The sequence below is a fragment of the Excalfactoria chinensis genome, chromosome 4, assembly GCF_039878825.1.
Source record: "Excalfactoria chinensis isolate bCotChi1 chromosome 4, bCotChi1.hap2, whole genome shotgun sequence".
Lineage (NCBI taxonomy): Eukaryota > Metazoa > Chordata > Aves > Galliformes > Phasianidae > Excalfactoria > Excalfactoria chinensis.
This window is the reverse complement of record NC_092828.1, coordinates 50,385,099-50,406,847: the sequence shown is the minus strand read 5'-3', so window position 1 is coordinate 50,406,847 and position 21,749 is coordinate 50,385,099. Positions and strand designations below refer to the sequence as shown.

The 21,749-nt window shown below is 35.7% G+C and overlaps 1 protein-coding gene across 4 annotated transcripts in view; it reads right to left on the bottom strand.

Moving 5' to 3' along the window:
- Positions 1-21,749, bottom strand: part of GSTCD (glutathione S-transferase C-terminal domain containing) — a 56,298-nt gene that overhangs the window by 15,161 nt on the left and 19,388 nt on the right. For all 4 annotated transcript variants that reach the window (XM_072335840.1, XM_072335841.1, XM_072335839.1 and 1 more), the window contains exons 6-7: positions 276-391; positions 22-66 (exon numbers count right to left, since the gene is read on the bottom strand). In XM_072335840.1, coding sequence (XP_072191941.1) covers positions 22-66; positions 276-391 — 161 coding nt within the window. The remainder of the gene's footprint in view (positions 1-21; positions 67-275; positions 392-21,749) is intronic.

The following is a 21,749-nucleotide window of genomic DNA, read 5'->3' as shown; positions in this document are numbered from 1 at the left end:
TACTTTATATTTAGAATTTACCTGACATGATGGCATCATGTAGGCAAGAACAATTCCAACGTGACCCTGTGAAAACAAAAACAAACAGTAAAATCTTTGAGTCACTCTTCAATGTTGGTGAGTCATTTCATGCTCAGTACCCCCTAACCATTGACAAAATATCCAAAAGCAATTAACAATTCAGCATATGTACTTCCACCTTGCAGCAGCATTCATGTACAACTACAAAGATGAAAACCAAAAGAAACTGCAACGTGTGAGAAAATATACCTTACCCCTCCACTGCAGAAATCCACAATCACATCTCCAGGCTTCGCAAGTTTTTTCACTGCTGCTACCAAATTATTCAACTGCTGCTGTTTCCTCAGTGCTCGATCTCTAGACATCTTTCCTGGGGATAACAGCGAAAATATCTGAACAGTAATGAGCAGTTCTCAACGTAAGTTGCTTCAAGTGGTTAACAGCAAAGCACAGAATATCTGAAATTTATGGCTGAAACTAAAAAATGTATAGAACACTTGGGCATCCAAATTCACTTTCAGCTATATTTACAAATATTTGACAGAGCTTTCTCTCTGCCTTCAGAAAATCCTACAGATGTTGCTATTAATGTGTCCTTAGGAACAATTGAGAATAGCCTGATAATAACCAAACCTGCAAATCAGTCAGAAACAAGGCTCAAACCTATTCACAGTAGTTGATGACAAAACAAATGTATACACTATCCTTATGCATCTTGTTTTAAAAGGTTGTACTTAGGTAATTACCACACTGTGATACTAAAATGTGTACCAATACTCAATAGAAACTAAGAGAGTGGATACAACCTCTAGCATCCATTAGAAAATATTACATCCTTCTCTTTTGTTGTCTTAAAATAGTACATTTTATATCACTAAAACCATTTAAGCATTTCCAATTATGCTATAAAGGTGAGTCCTAGAAAATATTCTATTGACAAGAAGGTATGCAAGGAACAGGGATGCAAAATCTTTGCCACATTATACAAAATAATAACATTTTAACAAATCATTTCTTTCATCTGAGAGCAAAAGCTTGGAAAATCTTTATTATAGACCATATCATAAACTGTAATTCCTCATATGCCAAACTCCAATGTGAACTACACTACTGTCTGCTTCCAATTTTCACAACTCTTTTTGAAACAACTCCAGTTTTAACTGAACCCAATGGAAGAAGCAGCATTTCAGCATATGCAACATCAAGATCTGTAGCATACCTAAGCAAGAAACCCAGTTTGTGAGTCTGAACGTATCAGGTGTCACAGGCAGGTACTGTGATATTAATACATACACAAAATGCTATATCTAAAATATCACCCCTTCATAGATGCTGAACTTATTTTAACAAGAATTGGTTTCTCACAAGTATTGTCTTAAGTATTTACCACACGGCCGCTAGCAAGGCAAGTACTTAAAGATCATTCACAATATAAAGATACAATTCTACTTGGTGGGAAGCTTTCAGAATTCAGAATTCTGAACTCGAGTTATCTCTGCAATTCATTTAATGGGTTTCTTTGTAAATGCATTTTTCCCTGGCAACTTTTGTGTTGTGGTCTTATACCTGCTTTCAACTTTAAATCTTCTTAATTTTGAGGGCGACCAGGCAGACAGCTTTGTTATTAGTCCCCACCTCTCAGCACATATTAGCACAACTACTCTGAGCTGTTTTCTTGTGCCAGACTGAAAGACAGACCACACCTGCCAAGTACCAAACAGCACACAAATCCCTGCACAAAAATGCTCTTAATTGCCTTATCCAAATTCTCTGTTTTTATCCCCCAACCCTAAGGTTTTCCTGACATGTCTGGGATTTATCAGTATTGAGTACGCCTACTGAGAAACCCACCGAATTCTCATTCTGTGCAAAGTCAGCAAATAGATCCTAGCCACTAAAATCAAAACAAAAGCTAACAGGTCTCATCAGCAATTAGTCTTCAGTTAGACAACCAGCGTATCAGTAAGTTAATAAGAAACACTTTCAAAAATATCAATTGATAGCCTTTAAAAACTTTCTAAAATGCAACTCTTCACAGTTACCAACAAGGTTTAATCCTTACTGTGCAGAAAATAAGTAGCACGCATTCCCGTAGAAGAGAGAGAACCAAGCTCAAATCAATAGGCCTTTTGTCTACTCTACCTCTGTATTCGTTGTGTGGTAGCTAGAATTACAGAAAGTGAGCGAGCCATGACATAGCCTGTAGGGAATGTTAGCATGGTGTGTGTGCTCGGCCTTCACTACAAAAAATAGACATTAAATTCAACTACAACTTCTATGTCTAAAAATACTACATCTCACAGTGTATTTCTCAACCCTTGTCATGATAAATAATGCTTAGCATTGTCTTCAAGAATAATGAGATATGGTACCTTGATAGTTCATCCTGACAAGGCAAAACCTTGAAGAACGTGACCTTTTCCTACAATACACTGAAAAACCATTAAGAAGTGCTTTGTTCCCGTTGCAAGAACTCAGTTGACATATTGCCATACAGTCTTAGAAAGATTTACTTCCATTTCTGACTAATGGTTGAAATGAAAATATTTAATTTGAATTCGTAAATCTAACATTACTGCTAATTCAGTCCTTGTCAAGCAGGACTTTAAACTCTCTATGGCACTTACAGCTTTTGCATTCTTGCACACAGAAATGTCATTTTTCAGCCAGCAAATACCCCTCTGTTTCTGTGTCACTTTTTGTCAGTGCTCAAGTTCATATGATCCATCAGTCCTCAAATGATACTTCACTATTTCATACGTAAAACTTGAAAAGCCATTAAGGTTTCCTGCAGGGGAATCCAAACACAACCTGTAGTACCCTGTCCTTACTTCATCTTGTATCTTGCACATTACACAGAATAATATAGCAAGCAGCTACCAAAACAAGGACACAAGCACACAATACATACGTTCTACAATTTTATAATGTTACATACTTCTGTTTTAGCACATTATCTTTAAGTAGGTTTCCCACAATCCTCAGTTAACCAAATGATAATGCTTCTCAGATGAAGACAGAGCACACATACTGCTACACTGATTAAGGAGACTTGATCTTAATACCACTAAAAGGCTCAGCAACTATAAAGCAAAAGCCGTGAGAGACAGTTTTATTTTTTATGCTAATCCAAGAAAGGTTTTCTGAAACTAAGGTTATTTTTCTTCCGGTGGTTTCTGTTGACAATTCAGCATACTCTAATTGTCTCTTTATACTCAGTTCCCATATCATCATCAAGATGAAGGGTATCTCCTGCTACATTATTTTTTGTTTCTCCTGGGGGCAAGAGGGTTTTTTGCTTGTCTGATTTGAGGGAGCTTGCTGGGCTTTCTCATCGCTATTATTATTATTATCATTATTATTATTATTATTATTATTATTATTATTATTATTATTATTATTTTCACTTCTTATGTACCATACTTACCAGGTTAATACATTCAGAGTGGTTTCCATACAACCCCTGGAAAAAGCTGAATTCAAACAGATGAAGAATGCCAGCTCAGCTAACATTTATAAATGAACATTCTTACTAGCCAGAAATAAGAACACCTTATTAAAAAGAACTCTGCCAAATCTTGCAAGAAATATAATTAGCAAAGACAACAACTAACTTGACTGTAACAAAGAAAATATCAGATGTATTCTCAAAGAAAAATCCCACTGTTTTTGTTTTCCACTGCGTCAGTTCCCTTCAATAATCCAACAAAATTAATATTCATATTTATATCTTATTGGCCTTCCAAGACCTTCGTCCTAAAGTATATGCAAAAGGCAGCTTTTTGATTCTGTAGGAAATCTCACCAAATCATGATTTGATATAAAGACCGAGGGGGCAGAGATCTCCAGAGACTACTGGGAGAACTATACACAACATTTCAAGAGACATCTCTACCAGACGCAGCAAAAAGATGCAGTTATACAAGTTGATGGGAACTGAACTGACTGCTGAAATGGTAACAGATCCATCAACGAAGTAACAAAACCAAGCTCCTTTGTCTCTACTACTATGCTAGGGGATACAGTTTATTACTTTTATCACCAATGCATAACATAAGCCATCCTTTTTTCTAATTCTGGAGCTAGTATTAAAAGAAGCCTAACACACGTAGCTGATTTGTAACAATTCTTGTTGAAAGATTTTCAATATAACATGCTAGTAAAGCTTAAGTTTCATAGTATTCATGGTGAGCAATCACCTGCTTCTTAACTCCTCTATGTAGATGATTCAAGATGAGTTATCACTACTTTTTTAATCGCCAGAGATACAGGAGCACATTCTACCATAGAATCATAGAAACACAAGGTTGGAAGGCACCTACAAGATCATCCAGTCTAACCGTCCTCCCATTACCGTTTCTACCATTTCTACTAACCAGATCTTGTAGCTCCTCATCCAGAAGCCTCTTGAACACTGCCAGGGACAGCAACTCCACCACCTCCCTGGGCAGGCCATTCCAGTGCCTCCTACCATATTTCATTCATCTTAGTTATTTAAAGACTAAACCATGTGCTCAGTCAGGTACCTTGTGGTTAGTATCAACATTTACTTTTCCAAATGTAAATATCTGGAAATTGTTATTCTGGTCTCTCTTACCACACATTAGGTATATGTATTTTATTTTAAAGAAATATAATGTGGACATAAGTTAATGCAGGTATGCTAGAAATATTCCTGTGTCTCATGCTTTTTCAGTATGGACTTCCTGCATTGGCTGAACTTGATTTCCTCTTAAAACAGTTTTCCTGCTGATTTAATTTCAAAAGTAACTGAGTTGGGACAAACAATATATATATTAATAATAATAATAATAATAAACTGAAAAAAACTGGCTCCGGTTGCACATTTCCTTCCTTCTGCACCAGAATTTTAATACTTTAATACTATCAGGGAACATCCTAGGACTTTTGTTTGTTCATTTATTTTTTAAATCATACATATGAGCAAAACAGAGTGAACGAATAATAAAAACTAGCAACATTCACTGACAACCAGCCCTTTTGTTACTGTTTTCCATAACTCACCACCATTTTTCAACTCCTTCTCCATTAACTCTTGGAAAAATAAACTATGAACTCAATGATCCAGGGAAAACAGTGTTTGACAGACCAGGTTGCCACAAAGGAAAACCTCATTTTCCTCTATTTTTACTACAAAGGGTTTTCTAAAATAACTAATTCTACAACATGCCTGTTTCAAGCAGATAGAAAGATACCTCACTATCTGGAGTGTGTTATTATCAACAGAAAGAATCAGCAGTCAGTTCTCAGGAATGCTTTTTTTTCTTGTCCCCTGAATGGATGTTTATCAGAACATATTCTGGATCTACGAAGTTTGGAAACACCCTTTAAGAGCTGCACGCCTTCACTTGTTGGTAACAGGACATGCTGACACTTACTTTTAAAAAGATATAATAGGTACATTTGCTAATTCTACAGCCTCGTGCATTCCTAAAAGCAGATATCTTCAGATATCTGCCATTAAGCAGTCTCAGCATGCTGTCCATTCACCTTTTGCTGTCTGATTACCAGATATTTTCATTGTTAATTTGTGTCCTAGCTATTCCAACATAACATAGCTTAGCATCACAACAATAACCCAATTCTGAAGAAAGCTATCACTTTCTTTTGTGATGAAGATGAGGCTGACAGATAGACTGACAAAAGCCAGCATTCATTGCTGGGAGTCTTGCTGCTGCTAAGAATACATGGTTGATAAATGCAGTGCAGTTTTGAACACACCAACCAGCAATGGTCATCTGCAATGACCATACTTCACACACTTGAATGTTCCTGGCAAGTCTAGGAGAACTAACAGCATTCATAAACTTAGTAATGTGTGTAGGTGTGGAATAAGGGCCTTAGTATTCACTGTAAAAAAAATTAAAAAATAAAAAAAATAAATTAAGTAAACATGCAAAAACACTCCCAAAGTCAAATAGCACCAATAAAGACTATATACTGTCCTGGAGAAAGTGTAGAATGAGCTTTTAGTCAATAAACAAAGCCAAAAATTACAATCTCAAAGTATTCACCATTTTTCCACTGTATAAAGGCTTTTATGATTAAATGTGGTGACATTTTAGCTACAGTCAAGGAAGTATGAGAACAGAATGCAAAAAAGCATAGCTTATATAATATTTAAACTATAGGGCAATAACAACAACAACAACAAAAGAACAGGAAAGGAAACTGAACTCCACAAGAACATTTTATCAGTTTTAAGATGGGAGTCCCTTCCTCCTATCGTACTGACCAATCTGTTCATTATTAAGGCAAGCTTTGTAAAACAGTTTTATCATTTTAGGCATAAAAATATAACTTCATCTTACATACACTATCTTAGTGTAGTCTAAAAAGGTCAGATAGAGATGAAAACTGACCTTTGGCAACTTAAGCAGGAATTCAGCCTGCTTCCCTTTTTGTATAGAAGAATTTAAACACCTTGAGAATGTCACCTTTTAAAAAAATAAAGATCAACAGATTTTTTAACCAATTTGTAAAGTAAAATTTATATTCTGAATTTTTACCAAAAAGCAACCCAGGCACAAATAGCTAACTTCATTTTCAAACACCTGATTCATGATTTACACCTTCTGAACTATGTATTTGATACTAGATTTTGAAGCCTTTATATGTATCCCCAAATTAACGAGGATCTATTTGTTAGAACCAAGCTTACCTCTGATTTTTTCCATATCATAACATTGTCAACAGCATGGATTAGAAAAAGTATGTATCATTCCCTCTTCCAAAACACAAGGTTAGTTTTAGAATTGTGAGCTCCTGCACATTTAAGCCAACTGACCATATGCTCCATTCATTCATTTACTCATTCTGAAGCCTTGAGATTCAAAGTCTCTAAGCTATTTTTCCAGAATCCCAGAGTCCATGGAATTATAATTCTAAAATGAAAGCAAACAATACTATATGATCAAGGGATTTTAAGGAAGATGCCAAACACATTTGCCATTACAGAACTGTGAGAAAAAATGACATGGCATTTACCCTTCCTCTACTTCTTTTTCTCTTTCTCCCATAGGTTGCTTCTCCTACACTCCTCTCTCTTTTCTCCTTAGTCTTTCTCCCTTACCTTCACTTCTTCAGTACCCAAACTGACCTTGCTGGATTACACAACCAGGTAACATAGTGAGGTCCCATCCAACTTCATATAGGTGCTGAATCTAAGAACAGGTACAGGCAGTAGGATTGCTAGATCCCTTGCTCAGAGTGAGTGTCACAGCAAACAAGATGGCAGATACATCTGTACGAACTTCAAATTTATATCTATTAAAGTATGGTTAGAAGGAAACTAAGCAATCCTGGGTTGCACCTTTCCTATCAAGACTATGACCATCTCCCTTCTCATTTGCCTAAGTTTTGTAGGATCTTACAACTGAGACTGTAAAAATTAATAAAACACATATCTGTAAAGTTTGGTGTGCAGTGGTTGCTCTAAATTGAACATACTCTTTTATACTTAACAACAGTTCTAATATAGCCATAATCCCTCTACAGCACTTTTTTCTTTTAATACGGAAAATGATATTAGTTTTTAATCAGCTTATGCTCCATGAAAAAAAAAAGAAAGACAACCATTTAAAAGAGAGACACATAAACTACAGGAAGATGTTCAAGCAAATAGAAGTAACTGATGGTGAAAAAAGTACACATATACTTAGGATAGATGTGCTAATTTTTGTTTAAAACCAAAAATGAAAATATTTCAACTATTATGCTAAATAGCTACAAGATGTTCACATTTAAAACACACTTTAGTGTTTTACTTAAAGCAAGTAGATGTTACCAGTCTGTGATAAAATAACCAAAAGTAACACTGAAAGATGCCTAGCTCTTTAGTTATTCAGCCTCTTTCTTAAACCCTTAATTATTTCTTCCTTTTAAGGAGAAAAATCAAAGCCTGTGGTGTAAAGCAACCTATAGTAAAAACAAGTCACCAGTGTTTTACAAGCAGCACACTCAACTGTTAGTTCCTTTTTCAAATTCAACCACAGGCTAAACATTCTGCATTACAGAAGTTGCCAATCTTGCAAAAAGGATGTATTTGCTACAAGGTATGCTTACAAGGTTCTCATACTTAATGCTGAAATGCATTTTTAAGTATACAAAACATGTGCAGTAATTACAGCCTAATTAGCAATTTATAAACTGCATGCTTTCCTTCCAACTCAGGCAAATTCCCTCTGTTTAGCTAGCTTAGTACTGAATATATTCAAATTTTTCTTTCCCTGTTCTTAAGCATAGACTAACATGTGACAAGTCTAGAAACAGTGCTGTGTAAATGTTTCACTCATGGAAAATAAAAAAAATTCAAGAGTTTGGTAATATGCTTTGAAATTATCTGCTCCCATGAGCAGAAATAGTAGATTAAAAGACATTTTGTTGGTGGTTTTTTTGGTCATTTTGTTGTTTTATTTTAAGAAGTCCTTACTTTTATGCTGCAGAAGTTACAAAGCTATCCAGTGTTATACTTGACAGCAGCAAAATCTGAAGCTGAAGGAAGACAAACATTTTGATGATTAAAATATAAACTAACAGTAACAGGAATAAACCGTGAAACAATTACCTGTGTATCAATTCCATGCATCTTACATGCAGCATTTAACATTCAGGTTATTAGTACTAGCTACACCTTTTATGTTTGTTCTATTTTCTCCTTTCATACTTAAAATTCCACTTTTTCCTTCTTCCACTGTACATGTTTCTGAGTGTCACTCCCAGAAAATGGTTTCCCCTTACCAGTTTTTCATAAACTTTTGTTTCCTTAACCCTTCACCTTTTCAGGTATCTTAAATTCACCTGCTAACATTCAACAGTACCTCTTGTTGACACACTTCTCCTGCCATCACTGCAACTTCTCTCTTGCTCCTTTTCTATTATCTTACTGCCCCTCAGCAGTCAGCTCTTTTGCCTTCGCTTTCCAGTCCTTATGTCTACACTCACTTATCCCTTGCAGCCAAGTATTTGCTTAAGAAATATGACAAGGAGGAAAGCACATCAGTACAAACCTTCATCTTTCAGGGGAGAATAAAGGAAATGGAAATACAACCCCTGCTGTGCTTAAGAGTGGGAAAAGGTGTCTGACCACAAAAGGAGTGCTGTTTTACCTGTACACAATATAATATCAAATATCAGCAACATCCAGTTTTGTGAGATGGGACTGCTCATTTTCTGCAAAATTTCTTCATACTAAATCATCATTGTCTAGTAAGGATACTATTTTTTGTTTGTTTGTCTGCTTCATTATCTTTTGTAATCTTAATATCCTGATTTGTAGCTACTGTCTTGCTGAGAAAGAGGGACAGCTAATTCCTACTGAATTCAGTGCTTGCCAGGGGCTGAGAGGCTGCCTCTCACAGAAACAGGAGACCTCCTTCCCCAGCAGGATGCAGAGACAGCCTGGATGAGGTCAGAAGAAAGGCCAGAAGCCCCCACCTGCCACTCACGCTCACAGCTGTTAAGCAGAGGACATTGCCTCCAGGGAACCAACTCTTGCATGTTAAGAAGCAGCCTATCCATAAGGTGGGCAGGAACGCAGTGGATTTCCCTTTCTGAGCTCCTTATGTTGAATATCTCAAACTGTTCAAGAAAGAAAAAGTAAGATAAAATGATTGTGCCATTTAAGGAGTAGTTAATCTCAAGTAGGTGAAGTGCAGACCTACACACAACTTCTGATATGCATTGTCTCACCAATTGCTAGCACAACTTCTATATAAGCAAACAAAAACTTAAGTATCTGGAAGACTCTTTTGTCTGATTTGCCTACCATTAAGAGAAAACCTGCATTAATAGATCAGAAACAGGAAAAAATTGGTTTAGGAAACAGACGTGATTCATTTGGCCTGTATGGAGCAGGCACTTCTGAACAGACGGCTGCTGAACAAAAAGTATTACTTTCAGTTTAACTTTACATATCATGTCTGCTTACTGAACAAAGGTTAATGTCTATAGGAATCCCTCCAAAACACTTATCCTGATGAAAAGGAACTTCCTATGCTGCAAAGGGTTTGATGACCAACTTCTAATTCATTGACACTTTAATAAACAAGTAACCACATCATTTCAAAATGATTGGATCTGCATTCTAAATGAAGCCATTTTAGTTATATGAGGAAAGGTCAAATGTGTATTTTTGCATTGTCTTATCTACATTGGAGTTATCATGGCACTTGAAGCTTGATCCTATATAAACCTGGAATTTATGAAAATTTTACTAAATTCAATCCATTTTACTGCATAAAATGAATGCCTCTGGTCTTCATGTGGTTTATGTTAGTTAAAAGGGCTAAAAAAACATTCAAGAGTTCATAGGAAATATAGGAATTAGAATACTCCATCATAAGGTTTTAATTCAGGAATATTAACTGTTTGACCACTCGACTATTTTCTTTCCATTTCACACTTTTATTTTTAAATTCATTTTTCTTAGCCAAGTTTTGGGAAAAAAACTAAATGAACTTCAGGTTAGACAATAAATTCCACTAAATCCTTTGACTACCTAGCCAACTAATATGCTATCTACACACTTTTAAAGTGGATCAACAGATTTGGATAAGCATAATTTGAATATCTGGTGTCTAACAGTAGTATCTGCTTTCCCAGGTTACCAGTCTGTAAATGCTGACCATTAGCATTAAAATTTGAACTTCTCTTTCCACAGCCTTTTCCATCCATTGCTGTCTCATATGATGAGCACAAATGAGTAACCCAAAAGCAGATGGAGATGCCAGTCCCTTAGACATAATTAATTATTGCCACTGAATGCCAGCAGTACAGTTTCGCAAGTAGCTTAGTACACCAAAACACTGTTAGTCTTTTGATATTTTAATGATACTCTGGGTAACCAATTTGGATCAGAACAGCACATTACTTCAGAACTGTTGGCTCTCCTTTTGAGGAACTCGGTACTGCATCTCTACAACTATGCAAATCCAGACCACTTGGCTGAACAACAGCAGTTCATTAGTGACAGATACCATTTACTGCAAACTTTATGAGAAAGATTGTGAAGTTAAACCATTCTGTCAAAAAAAAAAAAAAAAAAGAAAGAAAGAAAGAAATAGAAACACACAGGCAGTAACATTTTGCATTAAAAGAACATAATAGAATACAACACAAGAACACAATAGAATACAACACATTTTAATGCATTTTTGAAGGCCAACCCATAAGGAAAAAAAGCCTCTCTAATAAGACAGAAGAGGCTTACACTATATAGTGTAAACATTAGCACAGAGCACATGCAAAATACCAGTTAAACAGAGACAACGTGGGTCTGTCAATTCAAGGCATGTTTAGTTGCCTACAGATAGAAAAAATTTTAACTCCAGATGACACACTGTAAGATCCAATGTAAGATCACAGTAAGAAACACTACTGAAAAGCTAAATGGGTATACAGTTCTCTAACATAAATATAATGCCATTGAAAAAGGAACAAAAAGTAGTCTTTCCCTATTGACATTAATAAGGAATAAATATATCTCCAGTTTCAAGGACTGTCACAGGTTAATTCACTTTCCTAAAATCCAAAAGAAGTAGCAAAACTTAAGCTTCCAGGGCAAAGAATATTTGCAATAGGCATTTCCTGCCCAACAAATGATTCCAATAACAAAAAACCTCCTTTTACTTGTGCAGTAAGCTGCTTTTTGCAGGGTGGCCTTCTGTATTATTCTTTCTAGCTTATGAAAGCAAATAGCCGGGAATAATGCATAAATCCCTTCAACCACCTTTGAAACAGAAAGCATAATTTAAATAGAAATAAAAAGTTAATGAAACAGCGGGCACCAGCCCAGTAGTCTATTAGAATCCCCTAGGCCTTACATTTAAAGAGCCCTAGGAAACAATGACATGACTCATTTGGCCCTTACATAGCAACTGACCAGCTGGCGGCTGGACAAACAACAGTACTCTCAGCTTAACTTTGTACAGTAAACAGACACAATATCTAAACTATCACCGTATTTAAGGCCTTGTAAGTAAACAGTAAGGTCACACAGGAACTTATATCCAGCATGGAAACTCCATATTAAATAATTTAGAGGAGGAAATCTATGATAGTATCTTCCCACTCTCCCTTGTCAACATTGCTTCTTTGTAAAAAGTAAAGACATCGGTGTTTTTCTTCCCTCTGTCTTCTGATATATTTTAATTACTTTATTCTACTTGAACAAAATGAGACAAACATCTTTAAGGAGAGAGAAAAACTGGATAGTATGGATTGAAGTCATTCAAACAGCTGAACTTACATAAATACTTCAGTACTGAAGCCAGCAGAAATAAAGAACTCTTTTCCAGCAGAAAGTAATCAAATGAAACTTCAGTGAACTAACCAATGAACCAAGCTAAGGCTACATCTGCCTTCAAAAATTTATAAAGAAAACACGTATCTAAGTGCCGGAAGGCAGGTTCACCAAAACATCTGCCTTAGTAAGAAATGTGATTAAAATAACATGAGAAAATAGCAAAGTACTTCAAGAGAAGTATAGATTTAAAAAAAAAAAAAAAGAAAGAGAGAAATAAAGAAAAAAGTGTTACAAATCATCACAGCAAAGGGTTTTTGGAAGAGCTCTTTGAGAACTGCTGCTACACGCTCCTGCTCAAATCACGGCTACCATCAGCAGTTGGTCAGGTCAAGCCAGGTCTTAAAAGATGCCTCAGCAGTGCTTCTGCTTTACACACATACATACACACACATACTTGGTATACTTACCAATATTTTTGGTAACTGTGAGAATACTTTGCATCATTTATAAATGAAGACACACAAAAATCACCATAGCAAAGCAGAAAACAAAAGATATTCTGTTTGAAGTTATTTAACTTTTCAAGACAAGGACAACTTGCACAAAAATTAAGCCTCCTAAGTATCACCTCCTACTTATAATGGCTTCCTTTACGCACAAGGTAAAACTAAGTTATAATTTCTCAGGCAGACAGTCATCACATTGATGAAAGACAGTTAGCCATTGCTTATTATTATTCTAATTATAGAAATCAACTAACACATTTGCCAGGAAGATAAGAATATTAGCTACTCAGAACGTCCAGCCTCAGCATCCACACCATCACAGATAAGACCAATAAATAAAGAACCCAGAGAAACAGCAACATCAGACACATAAAACCTGCGTAGTGCAGGGATTGCTCGGTGTGTTTAAACAAAGTTGAGCAGTCATAAGTGCACACATCAACTGTGTGCAAAAAAATCTTAGCAAAGCTAAGATAGCAACATAGTCACCTCCTTCAGAATGTTTTTTTCTTCCTAGTTTTTTGGGTTTTGGGTGGTTGTTTTTTTTTGTTTGTTTTTTTCTCCATGTTGTGCTATTCACAAACTCCTCAGAAAATGATATGAAAGACTGATATGAATGATATGAAATTTAGATATGGTATGAAAGTGAGATTATTTTGACATTATTTTAGCGGGTCTGTTTTACTTCTTGAGTAAACCAAACTTAAAAGACGTGAAGCCAGAACAACTGTCTCCATACTGCAAGAATTACACTGCATTTACAGGAAAAAATGCTTCTTCCTTATGATACAATAAAAACCTCTATATGTGAATACAGAAGCATCTATAACTGAATATACAGTGATTTTAAGGGTGTACTTCCAGTTATAAGATCCACAAAAACGTAAGGTGTGATAGTAACTACAGTCCCCATCGTGCACAATGGTGAACATCAGCAGAAATGTTCAATATAAACAGTCTACAGGCGCTAAAACCTGACGATAGCAGACAAAGTTATCAGCGGTTTTCAATCCATGTTTCCCTTTAGGTTCAAAGGAGCACAGTATCTGTTGACAATCAACAGCTGTTGTAAAGCCCATTTCTTCTCTTTTACGGCAACTTTAGAAGGTTGATGAACGCACATATTTCTGCCTTGGTATTAAACAAGTGTTGACGGAAGCTTTTTTTTTTTTCATTTATACTTACTTCATGCTATGCAAGTTCAGTAATCTATCACATTTTATAAAACTTGAGAGGTACATTATTACAGTTAAACAAATCACTTCAGCAAGCAAAAGTAATTGTCAAACAACAGGGTGTTACCAGGTGGTCTGCATGTTTCCTGATGATGAATAAATTATTTTTGGAAAGCTAGTAGACATACCTTCCCCAGTAAAAATCTACAAAGAAAGAAAAGAACCGACTTCTCTTTCTTTGAAGTATTCTAACAGCTCATTTTAAAACATGTTTTCTCTTCTTTAGTTAAGGAATATTTAACAACAGAACCTGCACAGAAAATTATACCTGAGGTTAAAAAAAAATAGCTGCAACAAAAACAATGCAGGAATACACAGTTGGCTTGCACTGAATTTTTAAAGAAACACCTTAAAAAATCTGCAGAAATAATACAGATATGGCCTATGGAATGTATGTACAAAACAGGCTTTCAAGACTGTGCACAGACATATGGTTAGAACAATCCTGAACCAAGCTTTATTGTTTTAGTTTCCCACATTCTAATTTTAGCTTCCTTCTCTATCAATTTCTTTGGAATCAAATCTGAATCTGTTATACAGCACAAGTTCTACACAGGCAACATTTGGTTTACATGGCAAGTTTTGTGTAATAAAAAAGCCAAACAGTCACCTCACCTGTCCTATATTCATTTATTCTTTGTGAAATTTCAGAAGTGACAGCACTTCTGAATGCCGTAACTACAAATGTATTTCCTCATTTAGACATCCAAATAATCTCACCAGCTGAGAATAACTATAACTATAACTATAACTATATATATATATATATATATATAACTATAGATTACTCACTCCTTCAAATCTATGAACTTAATGACAGATATCCAAACTCTCAAAGCCTTTTGAAAGCTGATCATACGTTCTCTGACATTTTTTTTTCCTTTAAAGAAGTATCTGATCAGGTCAACAACTTCAACTACATTCTATTCACTTCTACTTTCTTTATATTTAATAATACCATGCTCTCCAATCTGCTTAAACAAAGAAAATAATAACCTCCCTTCATTATTTTCAAATTCTTTCTTCTGTTATTTTGAATCATCACCTTTTCTGTGTTGAGAATAAATTTAGCTCTTTGGATTCTTGAGGGCAGGTTATCTGTAATGCTTTACCAAGAAAATAGTTGAAAACTAGAGCATTTCCTCGGGTCCACAGGTGATGATAAAAAGGCAATCATTAAGCTAGGAAAACCTCTCCTTTTTCTCTGAACCCAGCATTTAGGAGGTAATTGTTAAAGGTCGTTAACAATTAAATTGATGACAAAGCATGCAAAACAAAACAGACAAACAAAAGAAAAGTGGGATCCTTCAAATTCCTTCTTACAATCAACTTTATTTCTGGTTTCATGGAAGTAGATATCTGCAAAGAGCACAAATAAACTTAACTATTTAATGTCCTAAGGAACCTTCAAAGATACACGACATGTAAACCTCTCCTCCTTTGGTATGCTGTTAAGCTTTTCTGTAGGAAACAGCAATTCTGCATCAAGAAACTCTGCTCCCACCAGTTTTACATATTCGGAAGTCATCTTTGCTGAACTTTGACCCAGATGCTAAGCAATATGGATTTCTAAGACACAATGGCGTTATTCCTTTTTGGTTTTTTTCTAGCTCCAGGGTTTTGCTTTGTCATAACACTTGCAGTTTGTTTTTTAAACTACCATGTTTGCTGATGCTGTTTTGACCAGCTTTCAGCTAGTCCAGTTATTGACATACTTTCTAAGTACAAGAACAAACTCCTGAACATGAATCTTATTCTGGTCATAGGACAGATACACTTACTTATATTTACAAGTAGAAGTAGAAAGACAAGATTCCTGAAGTTCACAATGCACATAACCAACCTGCTGTAAAACTGGGATTGGAATGTAGTCAACAATATTAAGAGCAGAAAGCTACTCTAAGTCCCAACTCCAGACCAAAGGAAAATATTTTCAAATGGAATACACCAAAGACAATAGAACTTCAGCAGAGTGCAGTGCAGCATGTTAAGGGCCAGCGATTACTAGATGGAATTACAGAGGGAAAACCTAAAAAATGCTTATTAGTCTAATTTAAACAACTTGTTTGTACCACTGGTTTTTTTCCTGAACTTTTCATCCCATCTCCAAGAATATCTTTATCTCTGGGAAAATACACATTAAAGAAAAATTTTAAGTAATCATTACTCTGATGACCCAATTAAAATAGTTACTATCTAACATAGGAAAAAAATCATTTTAAATGCTTTTCATAATAATCACTCAGACAATTCTATTATTGTAGCTCTCTAATTTTAATTGAAATCTACATGCAGGAAGGCACAATTTCCTCTTCTAAAGGAACTGAGAATAACTACAGTCCTTTAAAAAGCAAAGTTCTAAAACCAGCCTTACAACCTGATTTTGTGACTTCATCTTATCTTTCTAATGTGCAGTAAAGTTCAAGATACTCCATGTAAAGTAATCTGTTACTGCCATTATCCTTTCACTGCCTTCCCACCCTCCCTCCCCCCGGCTAAGAAAAGAAGGAAGAAAAAGCAATAAGTGTGCATTTTATTGCCATAAGCTGTTCGTTACCATTTGTTATAAACACAATAATGAAATACACTTTCAAACAGCTAGATGTCTTAAGAATGCACTACAGATTACAATCCAACAGGGAGGATTTCTCCACAAAATTGTTCTGTGTTCATGATGTGTTCAGTTTTTACTTAATGAATTATTATTGAAAATGCCTAAGAAAAGTAACTGAAAAAAAATGGCCTTTTTCCCCTTTTGACACATACAGAGGTTAAATCAGTTGGGTAATTCAGATAATATAGAACACTACTATACAGTGTTTTCCTGATACAAAACTGAAAGAACATGTTAAATAGAGTGAGAACCTTAAAATTTACGTGATTGGCTTTGTTTCTATCCCAGAGTAGCAACTCTTAACTGAACACCACTAGGAGTTGCTACTGTTAAGAGTCCATAGAATCATTAAGGTTAGAAAAGAACCCTAAGATCACCTAGTCCAACCTTCTACCTATCACCAATATTGCCCACTAAACCATGTCCCCAAGTACCGTGTCTTTACTTAAGCACCTCCAGTGACAGTGACTCCACCACTTCCCTAGGCAGTCTGTTCCAATGCCTGACCACTCTTTGAGAATAAATTCCTGAACCCCCCTGGTGCAACTTGAGGCCATTTCCTCCTGTCCTATCACTAGTTACCCCTGCCTTACCACAACCTCCTTTCAGAGAGTTGTAGAGAGCTATATAGTCTCTCTTGAGCCTCCTCTTCTCCAGACTCAACAGTCCCAGTTTCCTCAGTTGCTCCTCATAAGATTTGTGCTCCAGATCCTTCACCAGCTTCACTGCCCTTCTCTGGACACTCAAGGTGTCCCCTCACCAGAGCTGAATACATGGGGACAATCACCCCCCTGCTCCTACTGGGCTGGACTATTTCTAATGCAAGACAGAATGCCACTGGCCTTCTTGGTCACTTGGGCACACTGCTGGCTCATATTCAGCCAAGCACTGATTCACACCCACAAATCCTTTTCCTCTTTGCACCTTGCCAGACCCCCTTCCCTAAGCCTGGAGTTGTTGCGGCCAAAATGCAGAACCTGACACTGGGCGAAGACATGAACTTACATAATCCTCAGGGAAAAATAAAGTACAAAATCTCTGCTCATTTTTCTGACAACATAAATATGAATGCACGCATTTACATTGACCCGTGTGCTCTGAATTCAGCACAAAGCCAGATGATGCTGCATCCACAGACAACCAGTGTGTTTTGAGGAAAGTTACTGCAGTGCTTTTCAGCTCCACTATCTGTCATTATAATGCCTACAAGCTGATTTTTAAAGAAAAATTTCTGATATTAAGGCTCAAATATGATTTCAGCATTCTCTGCCATGTAGTCTACTTTGCTCCTGACAAGTAGGATGTAACCCTAGATATGATCCTTAAATCACAGTTAGAATACAGAGCAAAGTAAAAGATGCATTAACCATAAACAAAGAAAAAAAAAATGGAGGATGCAAATATAGGAAGAGCATAATCTAACCTTCCTTCGGTTACAAAGCAGATTTAAAACGCTCTAAAAAATAAATCTTTCTTGAAGATATGATTTATTTTCTGCATTTTACTTATCCAAAATTAATTAAATCCATCAAGTGGGATCACGGCTAGGCCAAAGCATTTGGTAACAAGCAAAAGAGGAGGAATGTCAAATACGTGCTGTAGATAAGATGGAAAGTAAAACACTTGGCAGAGGTTTTTAAAGAAGCATACAACTCAGGGTTAAGAATTGTTCTGTTATCTTAAAATTGCTTTTGCTTTATTTTTCAAGAAAAACAGATTTTAAGTAAGAAATCATTTCCAACCTTTAAAAAAACAAACAAACAAACTTTCAAAACAAAAAAAAAAGACTGGGAATGTGGGGAAGAACTCATAGAATGCTTCACACTGAAATTGTCTCACAAAAATTGTACAACAATAGATTGGGTTCATATACATTAGAGAAGATAGGAACAACAACAAATTCAGCATGATGCTTATATTACTGATTTATATTGGTTGTCATGTTGTAGAGCAGATGAACTATAAGAAATCATGCAAACAAACACTTATTTCTGTTGTTAAATTTCCTCGAAACCTATTAATGACTTGCCAATTGTGACTACTTTGCAGAAATCTGAAACATATTTTCACAGGAGAAACCTGAATTATAAAGAATGAGTCCAGCAGTGGGCAAGCAATGGGATGTTCAAAAAAAGATCTTTGCTGCCTGAACTTATATCACTAAAAAAAATCAACAAGGATCAGTGGCTAACTTAAGAAAGCATCAAACATCTAAGCATGTTACTTCAAAATGCACATCCTTCTCTCAAAAACTAGAGCCACTAACAAATGTTTACACAGAGAACCAAAAGTAACTGTTTTACAGCATTACAGATTTGTTGCAAGATATTTAACTTGCTTGATTGATTTTGAACCAGGACACAAATGAATATTCATTTTTGACAGGGTAAATCAGAAATGTAACACTTCCTTTTAAAAGTCTCAGCATCAGTGAAGATCAGTCATTGCAAGAAGGAAAGAAGCAGTTCTACAGATCTCAGGAAAACTACAGGACAAAGAGTTAGAAGACTGATTTTCTCAGACAAAGTGTGTCACAAAGAAAATAAAATTCCATTTATATTGATTAAAAAATGAAATGTCTTCAAAATAAAAACCATCACAAGCTATTCAGGCTGAAATTACAGGATCTATGTGTAAAATTTGAGATTAGCTTCCACATTTCTTACACTATAAGCACAGCAACATTTATTTTTGCTTATTTTCAGTCCACTACAGAAACCACCATTGAGTGCAAATAGTTTCAGAATTGGTACAAAACCATAAAGTTGGAGAGCTACTTTATGGTTCACTTACAGGGCCAAATCAGCTGCAAGTAAGTAAGCTCTAAGCTGTTCAAGGCTAAGCAGTCTTTCCTAAGCTAAGGAAATTTCCTTAGCTAAGGCTATTTCCTTTGCTAAGAGAAGCAAAAGCCAGCAGTAAGTATTGGTAAAAATGCATATCCAAGCAATTATTTTAAATTAATATATGCAGGTTGTTTTAGAAACAACTGCACCTGCCTGGATAAAACAGAATGAAGACTTGCTGCCATAACATACACACGTGGTATAAAAAAAAAATAAACAAAAAGAGAACAACCAACTAAACAAAAAGCAAACATAAGTCTTAGTATGATCTTAGGCTTAAGGTTCAATAATTTACAGTTATCAAAGATAGAGCTATCTCAGCTTAGTTATTTCAAAGATAGTCATTTTAATGAATTAAGATCAAAACACAACATTGCTTCTATGTTAGTTAAGACTTAAGTTCAAAAGGTTTTCATAGTCTGTGGGAAATAAATTTGATGGTAGTGAGATGGGTAAAATGAACGAAGACTGGCCATACATCCTTTCAGACTGTCAATATGTGAAGTGAAGAAGGACAGGATATTAGGACTGAGATGCCCATTAACTCTCTGCCATGTTCTAAATCATCATATTTTCTTTTATAGGAAATGATCCAAGTGAAATCTAAGTACCGGGCAGTATACATTAGAAGTTATGGAGTCAGATCCTCCTAGGAAGAAAGCTGGACAATCTCCAGACAGCAAGCTCTTGAGGGACAAGGTCTATAGTTAGGGGCATATATAAAATTAAGCACAAGCGAGGATTCTAGATCATGTGGCAGCTAAACAAGTTCTTCGATTATTTTCGAGAACTTCTAGAACCAGACAAAAAGTGCGGCTTCCTCTTATTGCAAAACATTAATCTGTTATTACTCTGGGGGCTCAAAATGCAAGGGTTTTTTTGTGGGATTGGGTATTTTGTTTGTTTGTTTGTTTGTTTTTTGACAATTATCTTGTGCTGAAAAGCTTTAATCTAGATAACGTTTTCTATCTATGGCACTGATTTTTTTAAGCCAAGTTAGATTTCAAGTGTCTCCCCAGAGCTACCATAGACGTACTTAAACAAAAATTCCAAATTGTATGCAAATTTGTAACAGTTATAGTAGTATGCCAATGTCTAATTCAGATTAGATTTGTACTACAAAGAGATCTGGCAATGAAATCATTGCTTCTGTTGAGAATTTTAAGGACTACATGAACACAAACGAGAGAAGTCCTTGGCTTCAGTACTCTGCAGTCCAACAGATGTCCAATACAATTAGAAAGCTCAAGAAAGCAAAGTACTGACAAACTGCAAGTGAACGAAGTCACACCAAAAGCACCCATGATAACAGCCATTGTGACATGAGAATAAGGCAGTCTCTCATACTTATTTTCCTGGTTTGTTCTGCAGCAAAATAAACTGAAAGTATGTTGTAGTGCACTTACCAAAAGAAGACACTTCCAAGTAATGCCTTCAAGAAGATTTGTGGCACAACAAGAGAGGGCTTCCAGACAACAAGAAAGTTCAGCATTTGAGATGGAATAAAATATGCAATTCTTACAGTAAATTCTATCAATGACACAGAAACATAAGTATGATGCAGACAGATAAAAAGATAACATTTCAAGCAAAATATACCCAATATCACTATAAAACACAAATGAAATCGGGGGCATGGTTGTATGTATTATCAAAGTCGCTTCCTTCTTACATAAAATGCACCTGTCATACCACACATCTTTCCTCAATATACTGTTTAATTAGGTCCCCCTGCACTTGCACCAAATGATAGGAATGGCAATGTCTTTAGATGATGAAGGATAGAAAAAAAAGTTTTCATACCTTTAATGTCATATAAGCAGCCTAGAACCATTTACAAACTTCAGTGGAGCCTTCAAAACATCAAGCACAAAGTCTAGGCTAGCAAGGAGAGTCTGTATAACACTAAGAAACCTAAGAGTTCATTTTTATATTTGCCAACATACCCTTCCTAATAAAGGAAGGACTGCAGTGTAACAAGAAGAGCTGAGGTGAAAACACTGTCCAGTTTACTATTCATTTATGGAAGTACTCAGAACAGTTATACGTCCACACCACTAAAGGGCATTCTAGTCTTTGGGAGATAGGCATAGTTTTGTTTCACTTCATATTTCTTGTTATTAAACATTCTAGAACACAGGAAGGATCTGCAAGAGGGATACTGAGAAGCATTTAAGCAGAATTAAGAGTATTTCAACAGCGAGTCACATTAGTGAATTCCAGTTAAGGACTTTTTCATGGATCTAGTAAGTGAATGCGGTCTCA